The sequence below is a fragment of the Lagopus muta genome, chromosome 4 (assembly GCF_023343835.1).
Source record: "Lagopus muta isolate bLagMut1 chromosome 4, bLagMut1 primary, whole genome shotgun sequence".
NCBI classification, from domain to species: Eukaryota; Metazoa; Chordata; class Aves; order Galliformes; family Phasianidae; genus Lagopus; species Lagopus muta.
The window spans coordinates 12,686,988-12,701,735 of record NC_064436.1 but is presented as its reverse complement, the minus strand read 5'-3'; the positions used below and the strand labels follow the sequence as shown (position 1 = coordinate 12,701,735).

Genomic DNA, 14,748 nt, shown 5'->3' with positions numbered 1-14,748 from the left:
TGAGGTACAGCTGCAATTGTTTTGCATGTTCCTAAAAGTGGAAATAGATTTTGATCAAATTGAACAGTTCACAGGAAGGTGAAGAAATACGGTCTAGGTCCTGAGAAACCAAGCTTTTATCTAGGCTTTTATCTCTGTATCTGAGATGTTCAGTGTGCTGTCAGCAACCTAATTTTTCAGGAGTGATCACTGACAAATGTCTTGGCAGTTATATTTAGCAGTCTGTATTGCCACTGCATCTAACACAATCAGGATAACATATAATGCCATCAACTCTTATTGCACAGATCTTAGATATCTTACATTGGACCATCCAAAACTACTGGATAATTTTAACCTAGATCAGTAGGTAAAATGATTGTTCCTTCATATAGATTTCTTCAGATAAATGAGAAAATTGGTTAAGATTTGTGAACCATTAAATATCTGCAAGCTGAGGAACAAGGAAAAGCTCAGAAAAAATAATACCTTTAGGAAGTAGGAGTAGGAAGAGTGTAAACTAAATATGTTTAAACTATATTAAAGTATATTAAACTATGCTTAAAAAATAATAGTAAGCTATCCACGAACATTAAATGTTAAGTGAGCACTTAAGCTGTGAAATAAACTCATGTATTTAAGTACTTCAATCATAAGAGGTAAGTATAAATGCATGTAAGTACACACAGATGATTTCGATTTTACCTTTAACTTTCTGAGTGTAAATGTTTGAACCTTAAGAACATCTTTTAACTTGGAAACCCCTCTGCTTCCACTTTTTTTTTTCTTAAGCCAATGAAGGGTGAAAAAGACAAAAAGAAGAGACTTAGCTGTTATTCTCTTTAAAATTCCACACAGAATCAGTTTCTCTTGTTTCTGACAGACACTGAGAACAATGAATTAGAGAAGAATTCTGAACTTGATTCTGACAAACTGGTGAAACATTAAAAACATAAAATGATTCTTGAGAGGCAGGACTGCAAGCAGTTTTAAGAAACATAAAAGAGTCCTATGGAATAAGAACAACAGACTAAAAGAAAGACGTTATGCTCAAAATCTTAGAATTTACCATCTTTCCTAGGGAGGTATCAAAAGGATTAAAAGCGTGCTAAAACTGTCGCAGAAATAGAAGAGACCATAACAAAGTAAAGCAATGAGTTCATATTGCCTTGGAGAAATTGACAAGAAACAAAGCGAGGTGAATTTAACTGCATCAGAAATCTTACAGAAAATGAAATACGAGGAAGTAAAAAAGGAAATACTCAAGTACTTGGGATACAGTTAGAAGGACTGAGACAAAAACGTTCTCTATTTGGCAGGGGGCAAAGAAGAACATACAGAAATGAGTCTTTTTAATAGGTACTTCAGAATGCAGAGAAGCTATCTATCCATTATTTAACTGGGAAAAAAACGTTTAAAGAAAGGGAAAACAAAACAGTAGCCTCTAAGAACTGCAGATTTTAATTTTCAAAAGAAAATTATCTGAATTAAGAACTGAGTGGGATTAAGAACAATTTTGATATAAAAGAGAGATGTTCTAAACACTGCAACTAAATTGAATCAGGAAAAACACAGAAGTAAAACACCGCTTTGAAAGGATAGCGGTCTTCCAGCCTTTGAAAGCATAACAGTGAAAATTCTTCTGTGATGGAAAAGGGATGTGTTTTACTCCATGACCACTGCAGAAGAGGTAAAATAAGTAAATAAATTCTGTTAAAGTTGAAGTAAAGGGAGACTTAGATGGATATCAGAAAAAAAGAAAAAAGAAAAAAGAAAAAAGAAAATAAAAAAAGAAAAAGGAAAAAGAATAACAACTAGATGTTGGAGTAAAACTAGAGAGATTCCTAGCCCTGAATTTTTTTCTAAAGAATGGTTAGCAAAGCAGTCATCAGGGATGGCCCAGGTACACAAGACCCTGCTACAAATCACACCTCTGGTAGGGCTGCAGACAAAACCCATCCAACTAACTCAGGTCTTGCATAGAAAAAAGGTAACCAGACAGGACAGGAGAAACTACCGGACAGACCTGAGATATTGCTGGACGCTGCACATAACAGTGAGAGAAGCTGACTGAAGTTATAGATGTGCCTTGAGGGCTTGCTGGATTTAATCAATGTGGTTAAGGGGACTTTGGGGAGAAACAGCTGAACTCGAGGCAGCTCTATGGGAGCACTATAGTTCTCTGAGGGAGTGGAAACATGCAAACCCAGCACATCAGAATGTGAGCAGATGACAGCACCAGAAGTACCATACACTGCTGAGGTGACTGAGGGAATGTTAAGAGCAGTATCACACTTGGGCATCAGTTAGTAACGTTAGAAACAATATGGAAAACTGGTTGGGACAGGTTGTTCATTTGGAAGAACAGGATAGAGAAAGGGAAGTATAAAGGTGTTAAAAAGGGAGCTCAAAAGAAAGGAAAGGGGACAATAATCTCAAGCAAGTGATGTGATACATTATGTCAGTGGTGGACCTACCAGGCAGTCCTGTACATCTCATCAGCTTAAATCAGGGCAGCAAACAAAACCTGTTTTCTTGCCACATCACAAGAATCAAACTGAATTCTGCAGTTGGGAAAACTGGGGTGGGAGGAAGGTTTGGTGCTCTCTTTTGTGAGCAGGAATAACTGGATGCAGGGAATGCACATCTTAGCATCACCATACTGGTGCTTGTTTGTCCCCAACTTTTTCCTAATAACCTTGTGAAGTTTGCTTCCATCCCTGCACTTGCATGACAATTTGGTACTGTCAAAAGGGCAGAATATAAGTCCTAGGACTCATTCCTAACACATAACAAGCACTTCCAGGACATCCTTGGGGACAAAATGACCTGTTTCTTATCTGCCTTGGAGAATGACACTGAGCTACAGTACTATGAAAAAGCGTAAGTTGTTTTTATCTTGTCTACTCCACAATAGTTCAGTGGAATGTTTGGATTAACAATGACTTCTCCTTCCACCATCCACTAAATCCTTTGACAGCTGGGATATGGCTTGGCAGTCTTTGAAGGGGAAAGTGGAGGGAAAAAAAACACCAAACACGGGACTTAGACATCTGAATTAAATTATTAAATATCCACCATGTGAATATTCACCTAATGATTATCAAACAAGTGAATTTGTGGTAAACAAAAAGGGAAAAAATTACGTTCTTGATCCACCATATACAATACTCCTACAGAAAACCGTAAGAAGTATAGGTGATGAGCATCTCACTTCAGCTCAGGATGTATTTTAAACAGGAATTCGTTAAATATACTGTATGGTTAGGAACAATTTAGCCTTCTTCTCAAATGCACAAGCATTAATTGCACAGCAATTTACAAACTGCCTTAAGTTCTATAATTAATAATGCATTTCATTAAGCTTATTTTAGATGACTGAAATTTCTTCTGTGCAACATTCAGCACTGAAATAATCAAATCTTGACCTTCAAAATGATGAAAGGTAAAATGCTCAATTAGTTGTTAACGTGAGTGTATGGGAACTGCTGCATCACGGCCTGAACCTCTGATTGATCACCTGAGGTGAGCACTGAGTCAGCCAGAGGAGCACAGGTGAAGGCAACTCACCTGTGCTGCTGGAAGGGGTGGAGCCTGGCTGCACCTCTCCTAGAGCCATTTAAGAGCTGACTGCCAGTGGGGAAGGTTCTCTGCTGGAGTTCCCTCCTCTGAAGTTTTACAGTGAGCCCAAGACAAAGGTAAGTATTCAATTTATTCTCTTTTTGGTATAATAACCTGCTTAGCCAAATACTCTTGTTTATTTCATTTTCAAATTATAATATCTGTAAATTCATTGATTATACACACGAGGATGAGTGGATGCTCTTGAAAATAATACTGCTGTAACATCACATCTTAATGGAAACTCTGTGAATCTCTGACCTGATTCCAAACATCTGAGTGCAGTAACCCCACATTCTCAGTGCGGACAACAGCTTGTACCACTGTTAAAGCACAGTCTGAGAATTCAGAGCAGCAGCTGTTGAAAACTATCATTACCAAGCACCACACAACTATTTTCTCAGAGATTTATGCCCACTGTTACATTAGCTCACTCTAAAAATGATACATAACATTTGGAGGACTACAGGTGCAGTGATATGGTCATCTGTTAACTCAGAGAGTATCCCCTTTCCAGCTGGAGTAAAATATTTGCCCCACAGTATACTCCACAGTTGTGACTGGTCTAAAATGATAGAGCTTTTCATGCTTTTCTCACCGAGAAACTGATATGAATTAGTTTTGGGTAATCAATGTAATCATGAACAGCCTACCAAAAAATTAAGTAGCACTCTTTTATAGCATTCAGTCTGAGAAACAGAAGTGTTTCACTGTACAGAACATTGGTTTCTGCACAGCCTACCACACAGGCAATCTGTCACTGTTGAAGATCTATTGACACAGTCAGTGGAACATGCTGTATAACTCTGAAAGTCTCCCAAATGGAGTGGAAAACAGAATGAGAGGCTATGAAGTACTTTTCATTGTGAAAAATCTACCAAAGAATTTCACTACACAGATGTATTCAACTTCACTAAAATAAAATACAGCAATGGCTGGCAGGAATAAAGTAAATGCCACTTAAGAATTACAAAACAAACAAAAGCATTATTACACAGTGGAGCAAATCCTATAATTTGGCAAAGTAACACTTCATTCAGTAATTTGCAAGGAGCTTCACAGATCTTTAAGCTAACTCGGGTGTCATATCAGAACAAGGACATAATAGCACACTGAAGGAATTGTGACCATTGTTGGATTTAGGACTGCCAGACAGAAAAGTGTATGAAAATTATTCATGATTATTCTTGCTTGTGTACATATCCTACAATGTAGGTGAAGTTTCCATTAGGAAATCAAGACTGCAAATGCATACAGTAGAGCTCTCAGCTCATGATCTGTGAACAGCCAACCTGATCCAGATTATACCAAAACCTTAAGCAACCACAGGTATTTGAACGAAGAGCCCTCCCCATCTATACAATTAATTAACTAAATGTTTGCCTATGCTATCATACCCCAGATCGCTCACCCACAAAGAAAAAGTTTGTAAGTCTGTTACTGTATCCAGCTAACAGACTGCATCCCAAACCCACATAAACCCTGAAGCTGATGCCATAAAGAACCTGGATCCAAATGTGGCTGACTTCCCAATGCCATGTGTCCTGCAGAATTATGTCTGTCATCTTGCTTTTCACTCTAATGGGCAAAAAAATGTTAAGGTGGTTTTTACTCCTCATTCTAGCCATAAGCTATCGGGACACTACCAAGCCAACTTCTACCTCTGCATCTTTATCACAACAGCTTTCTTCTTTAATGAGAAGTAGCTATTGTCTAACTCTAGACTCCAAATTCAAAGACTGTACAACGAGAGCTTTCACTGTTAAGCAACCAATAATACCCTAGAGGTTAAAAAAGCAGCCAGCAACTTTAACTTTGATCTTATCTTTGGCATATGTACAGCTTTTTAAAATTTGTATTGGAACTCACCAAAATTTCTCTTTGCTCTTCCAAATTTTTTAAGAAGTTTGAAAACTCATGAAGAGAGGCATCTACAATTAAAAATAAATAAATAAATAAAAATAAAAAACAGAAAAAATTGTCACCATGTTGCAGGATGGCACAGCAAAAGACATAGTCATTTATAATCACTTCTTACCTACCTATGTATCTTTCATCATCTGTCTCTGCATCACCAATGAATTCAAATTTAAAGTCTCTTAGAGAATGGGCAAATTTTCTCTGGGCTGCTGAAAGGTCTGCAAAGAAAAAAAGCAAGGATGGAAGGTTAGAGAATCATTGTAAGAAGGCTGTAAAATCCTCCTACCCCTGATCAACTTTTACAATAAACCCTTAACACAGGTCTGCCTAAAGACATTACAAGATAACAAATGTTGTCTAAGCTTCTTCTGCTCTCATCTGGGAATCCGTCGCACAGATTGCTTCATATGAGGCTATGCAGTACAAAGCAAGTGCAATCATCTGTACAGTATCAGACCTATTCTTACACTTCACCATATGGTCACAAGCCATACGAACATATTTGTAACTACAGAAGTTTAAGCCACAACACTCTGATTAAGCTGTGACAGCAAAAGGGTTTTCTGCTAACCTAAACTCACTAGTGTATTTGCTAGTGCAAACGCATTTTAGCATTTCCTGTACATGTTTTGTAGATATGTGTAAATATTTGACTAGGAGACATAAGCCAAACTGAAAAGAATTGTTGCATTGGAACTAGCAATTCTAAGGATTTAAAACCAGGCTAAAAGCTAAGTTCACAGTATTAATTTTTATATTATTACTTTTTTATATATTACTAACCTATTTTTCTACAGAAAGTTTTAATCTATTAGTGCTTGACAATTTGGGGTCAGAAGTCTACACGCTATATCCCTCAGGAAGTAATTAGATTCTATACTCAGCAGCAAAGCCCTTACTAGGATTTATAACACCAGAAATACACAGTGTACACACGCTTTCCTGTTGTGCTGACGTGTGCATATTTGGTAATGTCACGGGTCCTGGAGGGAAGGAATTGCTCAATGGAGGAAATTAAAAAAAGGATGTGCATCTTGGTACACTCTTAGTAGTAGAGGTTGTATTTAAATTTTTGGTGTCAGCCAAGGCTAAGGACGGTGTGATATGTTTGGTTAATCTGTAACTTTTTTCATATCACGTGCAGTTCTGAAAGGGCTAAGAACAAACCTTTAGCACATTGGCTAAGCGTTTCATTTTTAAATACTGAACAGGAACTAAAGGAACCCAAATCTCTTAAATAACATACAAAAAGCTTTAAAAAAAAAAAAACACAAAAAACACTAAAACTATGTTAGGTCCTACATGCAATACATTCTGTGTTGTCAAGTACAATTTTGGCATACAAAGCTGCACTGAAAGTTCAACCACATCAAAGGTTAAGTCACAAATACTCTACCAACAGCAAGACAACAACAAAATGCTTTCTGATCACAGAAAGCTGTGTTTTCTGTGTTTTCAACACAGTAACGCAGACTGAAAGCTACTGAGCTGGTAAAAGTCGATTGTTGAAAGCTGGTGCTGGTGGTCTAAAGGAACAGGGCATCCAAGATTAAACAGTGTTTAAATATCAACCAAACACTGAATAAACTGTAACTCCTAGCAAATCTATAAGGCAGATTCACTTCAAAATACTCACGTTCTTAAGAGAACATGAATTAATTTTCCCTCTGTTACTGTCCCAGCCAGTGCACTTTTCTTTTCATGCTTAAATGCAGCTACTTAGAAACACACGATCAGGAACAAGAAGCTCCTCTCTCCCTTGCCCTTCTTTGGAGCACTTCCACACCAGGCACCTGTGCTCAGCCCAGCATCCTGCACCAAATGCGCTGCTGGCGCCCCCACATGAATACTTTCCATTTAGGTTTGGTGAAAAATATTTTTGTTTCTTATCTGAGTCAAGCCACTACAACGACATGAGGAGCCAGGCACGGCCAGCCCTCTTCAACATCAGTTCTCTGCTTGCTCGGAGGTCAAAAGTGAGTGCTTCAGTGCTACTCATCTCATCTAGAATTCTTGCACAAAGCAAGACAGTACTAGGGCTATGCTAGATCCCTTTTGCATGGCAGGAGAATTAGTTACTTGCAACAGTCCTTTTATTAATGTTTTCTAAAGTAAAATGCAATTTCTACCTCAAGCTTCACTTCTACAGTATCAAAACATTTATCTAAGAAGAGCTGCATTGCTTCTCCATTCCTCATCACTAACTGTAGTCTTCTTTATTCTAACAGACATCCTCCAGGAACAACAGACTGACAGCAGCTTTGTTTAACATGGGTTCAAATTGCTCTCCTTCAACAACTAAGGTTAGCAGACAGCTACCAAACTCATCTTCAGTATGAAGCACCAACATTAGCCTTCTCACCAGTCACCCTACTGCTTCCTTCTTCACAAATTTTGCTACTACCTTCACTTAATATTGTCATGTTACCAATGAGTTTGTGAAAGCTTAGCAAATCCAAGTGTGAGGATTAAAAATGAAGTGTCATTAATGACTGACTTGTCAAGTAGCTTTTTTTTTTTCCAGCACAATACAGCGTTGGCTTTTTTGGAATATCCCACACCCTTAAAACAAATGAGAAAAACCAGAACAACATTTCATTGTAATTCAATTAGCAATACCGTTCTGCTACTGGCCCAACAAAACCACGTTTTCCATTCACAACCCCAAGCACTCAGCAGCCGATGCTTCACAACCTCTGCGTTTACGCGCTCAGGTTAGAGATAAGTCCATCAGCACCACCCAATTAAAAGTTTCCTTCTGCTGACATCTTCCCCATTTCAGTGGGCAGCCCTCAGCACTCCTGTTGGGATCACACCAATGCCCCCACATTGCAGCCCCTGCCTTGCTGCAGCCTCCTCTGACTTCACCGTCTCATTCCACCAGCAGTACCTAGTGCACAAAAAAAAGCTATGGATGATTAAAAAAACCAATATGGTTTACTGTGAGCAGCAAGTTTTCAGGACAAAAACCAAATACTTTCCCACTGGCCTCCAAAGAATACAAAAAATAATTACATCAAAGTTACCAAGTGTTTATTATTTACTAAATAAGAGAAATAGAGAAAAATGAATAATGGAGACATTAATATTCATCAGAATATTGCCTCTGTCAGGAACCAATCAGTCTTCAGTCCTTCTTCCAGAGGACTTGTCATTGCTGATGAACATTTCAGTCCATCCTGGGATCACTAACTGTGGCTCAAATATGCCACAAAGAAACAGGGGCTGATAAGGTGAATGGCTTCCCTGACTGAACACTTCTCATGTCAAAGCAAGCCACAACTGAGCACTGTGACAGCCTCATTCTAACCTCCTTCCCATTTCTAAAGGGAGAGAACTACACAGTCTTTGTTAGATCTCAATTTGTTAGGTTACTATTTTAAGGTTTTCCTTCTGTGAAATGCATAATCCAATATTACAATTGCCACCATTCTTCACATTAATTAAAACAGAATAGTTAAAGACTTTAGATTTGAGTAGATATCTATGTTCACAGATATGCAGAATGCATACCAAAAAAATCCAGAATCTCAATCCATTATTTTCTCCTACAGAAAGCGTACAGCATACTAAAATAAAACATGCATTATCTTTTCTACCTTCTTTCACTGTCCTATGTTCAACCATGGAAACATTTAACTCATGTCTCTTCTTTCTGTTCTCGCAAGTACAGGGGTACAAACTTCACATTCCTCAGCATCAAGGAACCAGCAATTAAGTTGCTAATTACCATGTGTGCAATATCACGAAGTAGCATCTTGTGTGGCTGTAGGGAAGCTGCCAAGTCCTATCTTAGTGTCACCCAGCTGCACCACACCTTCCTGGGCTCTGGTTGTTTGCTTTTTTAATCTGGATCTCTGAAATCAGAAAGGCAGCCCTACTCCACCCTGCCAAGGCCATTTTGCATCACGGGCATTTGGTAAATGAGCACCTTCAAAGGCTCAGGGGAGACAAGTGCTCTCCCAGAGCATCTACACCAGCTCTCACAAAAAAAGTGCACCCCTGTGACTTCTCAGGCACTGATGTGATCTTTTGGTTCAGATTTTCAGGAGCACAGCCTGAAATACCACTCACGAAGGGAAAAAAAAAAAGATAAGCTCTGTCCCTGGCTCTACAACCCTGCCCATGAAGCCACTTCTTCAGCACCCTGACGTAAAGCCTGCACCCTAAAAGACTCCGCTGAAGGGTCTGTCAACTATGATGGAAATCATCTTTGTTATTCCACAATAATCTGTTTCCAAGGGAATCATAACCACCTTCCTCCCCACTCTCAAAACCTCCATTTCTCTGACATCAAAACAGACAAAAAGAAGAAATGACTGGAAACCAAGGACTAAGAAAAACTAATTTGCAATGCAGGGAACTATGAGATTATTCAACCAAATTTCAACAGTACTCAGGGAAATACCAGCATTTCAGAAACTTTTGGACAAGTTCCCCTGCATCACAGCGCACAAAGTAGTAGCAGGATGGACATCAGTGTGCAGATCTGCAAACTGTCTTCCAAGAGTGACAGAGTTGGAAAACGTGAAAAAGCGTTTGTTTGCATAGGAAGTTCTGCACAAATGTGCACAAGAACTTCTTTACAGTGAGGTGACGGAGCACTGGAACAGGCTGCCCAGGGAGGTGGTGGAGTCTCCTTCTCTGGAGATGTTCAAGACCTGCCTGGATGCCTACCTGTGTGACCTGGTGTAGGGAACCTGCTTTGGCAGGGGGGTTGGACTCGATGATCTCTGGAGGTCCCTTCCAACCCCTACAATTCTGTGATTCTGTGATTCTGTTTTCAAAGGTCGAGATTTTATTATTGTTCATTTAAAGATGCACGAACTCAGGAGGTGAGATTGGATTTCTATTTGCGAATTTTCTAGCAGACTTCGTCTTTTAAAAGTCAACTTCAGCTGTTATGTGGAAGAGGAATTTAAGTACTCTGTATTCTTCCATGTGACCTTTTGTCAGATACCATAAATTTCAAGGTCCTTTTGCATTTACTCATAGCTTCTTTTACTCTTATTTGTTCTGTCGGATGGCTATGCTCCCATTTCTCAAACTATTTATGTTCCACTGAAGCTGTAAGTGCCACAAGTACAATTTGCAAATAAGGATGTTCATTAAGAAGAAAATGAGATCATACAGTTAAACTTTTAATGACAAGGAGCTATGCCAGTTAGCTGAGAACACATTCCTCAACTGCAAAAGTCTGTCAAAGAAATAAAGTAGTGAAGGGAAAAAATGTGTTTATTATGCAGATACTTATCCAACATCAGCATCAGGAGTGTTCTGACCCTAGAGAATAGCTTTCTTTCCCAGAACTATTTCCCAAACAATAACTGTAATGTTTACATAGAAGAAAATATTTTGTTGAAATATTATTTTGATTACAAAAGAAATAATTTACTGTTAGGTGGACACTCAATTTTGACACTGTATGCTCTAACTTACAAAAGTTTTGTTGATGTGGAGTATTCTCACATTAATCAAGCCTACACATAGAATAGAGAATCTCTCACAAATATGAAATGAAACAGCCTCTGAATTCAGAGCATTTACTTTCAAAAATTCTAATAACCAGCAGGGCACATCTACTTAATTCCTTAGCTCACCAAACTTCACTCATGGCAGCTGAGTTTTACACGAACACAGCAGCAAGACATGACCCATCAGTGGAGCTAAGACCTCCCTCCATCCCAAGAAACAGTGCTGACTTCATTATTTGACAACAGAATTCTCATCCTAGAAAGCATGGAAGCAGACCGAAACCTGATTGATGTAGCTGGGGAAGTTGTGGAGGGAACACAGCACAGCCTGAGGCAGGAAGATCACATCACAGCAGGCATGCCAGCAATTACTTACCAATTAGCAGGACTTTACAACACTCAAAAAGAAAGTCACATTTTCACCAGTTCCTCTGCTCAAATTGGCCATGAAAACAACATAGAATTCTTGTAGTAAGCTGAGAAAGACTTCATCTTACCAAGTACATTGAAACTCTAAGTGGATGAAGATGGAGGAAAACACAGTAAGGAATCAGACAAAGGAGCAGATATGATCTATTATTCAAGAAGTGGTGGGCAAGTGCCCAACCTTCAGACTATTTATTTATTAAAAGGTGAAGAAAGAGCATGCTTTGGAAAAATATTTGACAATTCAGTGCATTTCTACACTGAAAACTTAAAAGCTAAATTCAAAAGGCAGAGGCTAAGAATTCTGGCAAGATTTGTATCACACTCCCTTTATTTTTCTTCCAGCCTGGGAAAGCCCAGGGGGAACTATCAACATCAAGGAAGTTGGGATGGTCTCAGCAGACTCCCACAGAGGAAAAAGTTCAGAAATAATCTCTGTATCTAGAAACAAGGGAAATGAATCTAAATTTTGACAGAGAAACAGCAGGCAGCACTGTGGTGCAGAGAACAGACTGTACTTATGTTATAGAGAGCTTTCAGAAGAAGCATAGCATCAGGCAGCTAAACAAGATGCCCAAGTGAAAAAGGATTTTGCTGAGTTCATTTCCAAAACTGTGATATACAGATCTTAAGCACAAAGTATCCTAACACTTTTGTGTCAAAAGAATTTTGTTTTAATCCCATAGATATATCTGATAGCAGTTGTATCTGGCTGAACCACGAAACTGAAGCTTCTAATTGGTCAGACCAAGGCCATACACATATACCACAAAGTATCCCAACTTCTGTATACTGAATACAGGATTCCATTAAAGCAGGAACAACAACTGAAAGCACCAGAACACATGAAATGTGGAAGTGCTCTTAATGGCCTTCTTTCTTAAACAGCCACTAGAGGAGGATCCTGATGTTCCAGCATCATTTCAGCTGGAAGTTTCTCTTATTATTCCAGTTTATTTGCCTGGAGAGCAGAATAAGGTTATTGCTCATTATATGAATGTATAGTAACCAACTCGCCAGGAAGTATTTATTTAAATATTGAACTACGTTGTATGATGTACACCAAAAGAAGAACATGACTCAACTCTGGTGTCTATAGCTGTACAATATGTGAACTGTAAATGCACAGGAACTTCTTAATCCTTCTGTCAGTTTTGGATTACAAACTTCACATGAACCCGATGAACCAGTCATACAATATCACTATGTAATTTTGCACACAGCTCCAACTAGGAGAAAAATATTTGACTTTAAATTTATTGGCACACAAGCAAGTGAAAGCCTCGCTTTGGGATTTTTCCAAAATGACTTTCCAATCACAGCATCAGTGGCATCTGGTTCCCAAATCAAAGATTACTAAATGAACACTAGAAAAAATAAACAAAAGCAATTTAGAATAGCAATAACTACATCGCCATGAGAAGCACGAAGTATTAAAAACTTGTAATTCTACATAGCCACAGCAACACATCCTACAAGCGAGAAAGTGAGCCATTTATTCAGTCTTCTAATGAAACTTTCATTCTTCATGCTATTTCCAAACAAAAAGACTTGCAACATATCATGCAGTAAGGTACTTTTTAAAGATTTCTTATATCCATTATGCTTTAACAAAAATTGGTTGGTTTACTATCATACATGCTACTTTTGTTCCTAAATGAGCACAGCATGTATAATTTAAGAGTGAAAGGACATAACTTTTGTTTATTTTCCTCTAGCTGCTTCAGCTGCACTGCTGTGCACCATTCTGACACAAGGTGTTCTCAAGACACAGAAAATAATGCAGTTTCTCTTATCAGCTGAGTGATGGTGTGAAAGGCAATGCACAGAGCTATAGAAGTCAGCTGCTGTTGTTGTCTTTGCATTTCACTGATGGCAACTAATGAAAACAAAAATAAGCCGGCATTTTTGGAAGAGGAAGAAAAGGTGATTTGTTGGTGTTGGTTTTTTTAATATATAAAATGTTTAGATTTATTTCTATTACCATTTCTGGGGCAAGTGCATGAGTATGTTCTAGACAACTGGTTTATAAAACAAGAACTTTTGATTTTTGCTTTGGACCCAGCACCAACAGTTTATATTCAAGCACTGTCCCCGCTTAGCACACTTCTCAGCAGCCTACAGACTCACAGCTTACTTTTGCTTTGCCTGTCTGGACATATTCAACGTACTCAAAGAGCTTTAACCACATATGCCAGAGGAAATAAGTGGTTAAAAATAAATAAATAAATAAATAAATAAAAAGGAGGAACTGACCTATGGCTATTCATAAATGATTAATTTAAAAAAAAACATGCATGAATTCTCTCTTCTAAAACACAATAACACAAGAATAAATGCATTCTTAGTCCAGTAGCTAAAAGAAGGAACTGTTTGACAGTATGTATGGGAACTGCTGAATCACTGCCTGAACCTCTGATTGATCACCTGAGGTGAGCACTGAGACAGCCAGAGGAGCACAGGTGAAGGCAATTCAGCTGTGCTGCAGGAAGGGGTGGAGCCAGGCTGCATCTCTCCTAGAGCCATTTAAGGGCTGACTGCCAGTTGGGAAGGAGCTCTTTTGGACATCTGCTCCCCCGGAGTTGCTTAAGCAAGCCCATGATACAGGTGAGTGTCCTTGTCTTTTCTGTTTTGGTGTTACAAATGTGTAGCTAACTGCTCTGCTATACTGTAGTATCTGTATATTCATTGACAGTGCATGTTAAATATACACTGCTCAGACTAGGACACCAGATTTCAAGGATGTTGGCTCAAACTACTAAATGTGAAAATAAATAACAGCGTCAAATAAATGTTTCACCTTTCACCAGGGAATAAATATGCAGAATCTATCTCACACAGGAAGACAGCTATGCACAGTATGCATTTGTACACATGTAATTGTTTGATGAAGTTATCTTTTAAAAGACAATGGTTGCTCCATGTGACAGAGCTAGCAGTATATGCTACACTACATCAAATACAGCATTTATTTTTGTTATCAACTAAACAGTGAAATAACCAACCAACAAGGCTCTTAAAGTACTATCTGTCTAGGAGGTCTAGCAATGGAAAAATGGAAGAATTCACAATTATTACATCTTAGGAGAATGTATGCAATTGTTTTCTGAGCACAGTTGGATAACACTAGAGTGAAGGGGTTGGTCACTTAACTGCAGGACAGCCACTGGAATTCATCAGCATCGCACACTAATTGCTTAACTTAAGACTGTAGGATAAACACTGCATATCTATCGTTCTGCACTTCAGCTGTACTGGCCTTATAGCTCAAGCTTTAGCACTCACTGGCACAAAGTGTACTGGCTGCTTACAACACTAGAAATATGCT

At 38.5% G+C, this 14,748-nt stretch overlaps 1 protein-coding gene across 1 annotated transcript in view; it reads right to left on the bottom strand.

The window, feature by feature from the left end:
- Nucleotides 1-14,748, bottom strand: part of ARHGAP10 (Rho GTPase activating protein 10) — a 130,987-nt gene that overhangs the window by 92,424 nt on the left and 23,815 nt on the right. Inside the window, exons 2-3 of the mRNA XM_048942635.1 lie at nucleotides 5,643-5,738; nucleotides 5,470-5,531 (exon numbers count right to left, since the gene is read on the bottom strand). Coding sequence (XP_048798592.1) covers nucleotides 5,470-5,531; nucleotides 5,643-5,738 — 158 coding nt within the window. The remainder of the gene's footprint in view (nucleotides 1-5,469; nucleotides 5,532-5,642; nucleotides 5,739-14,748) is intronic.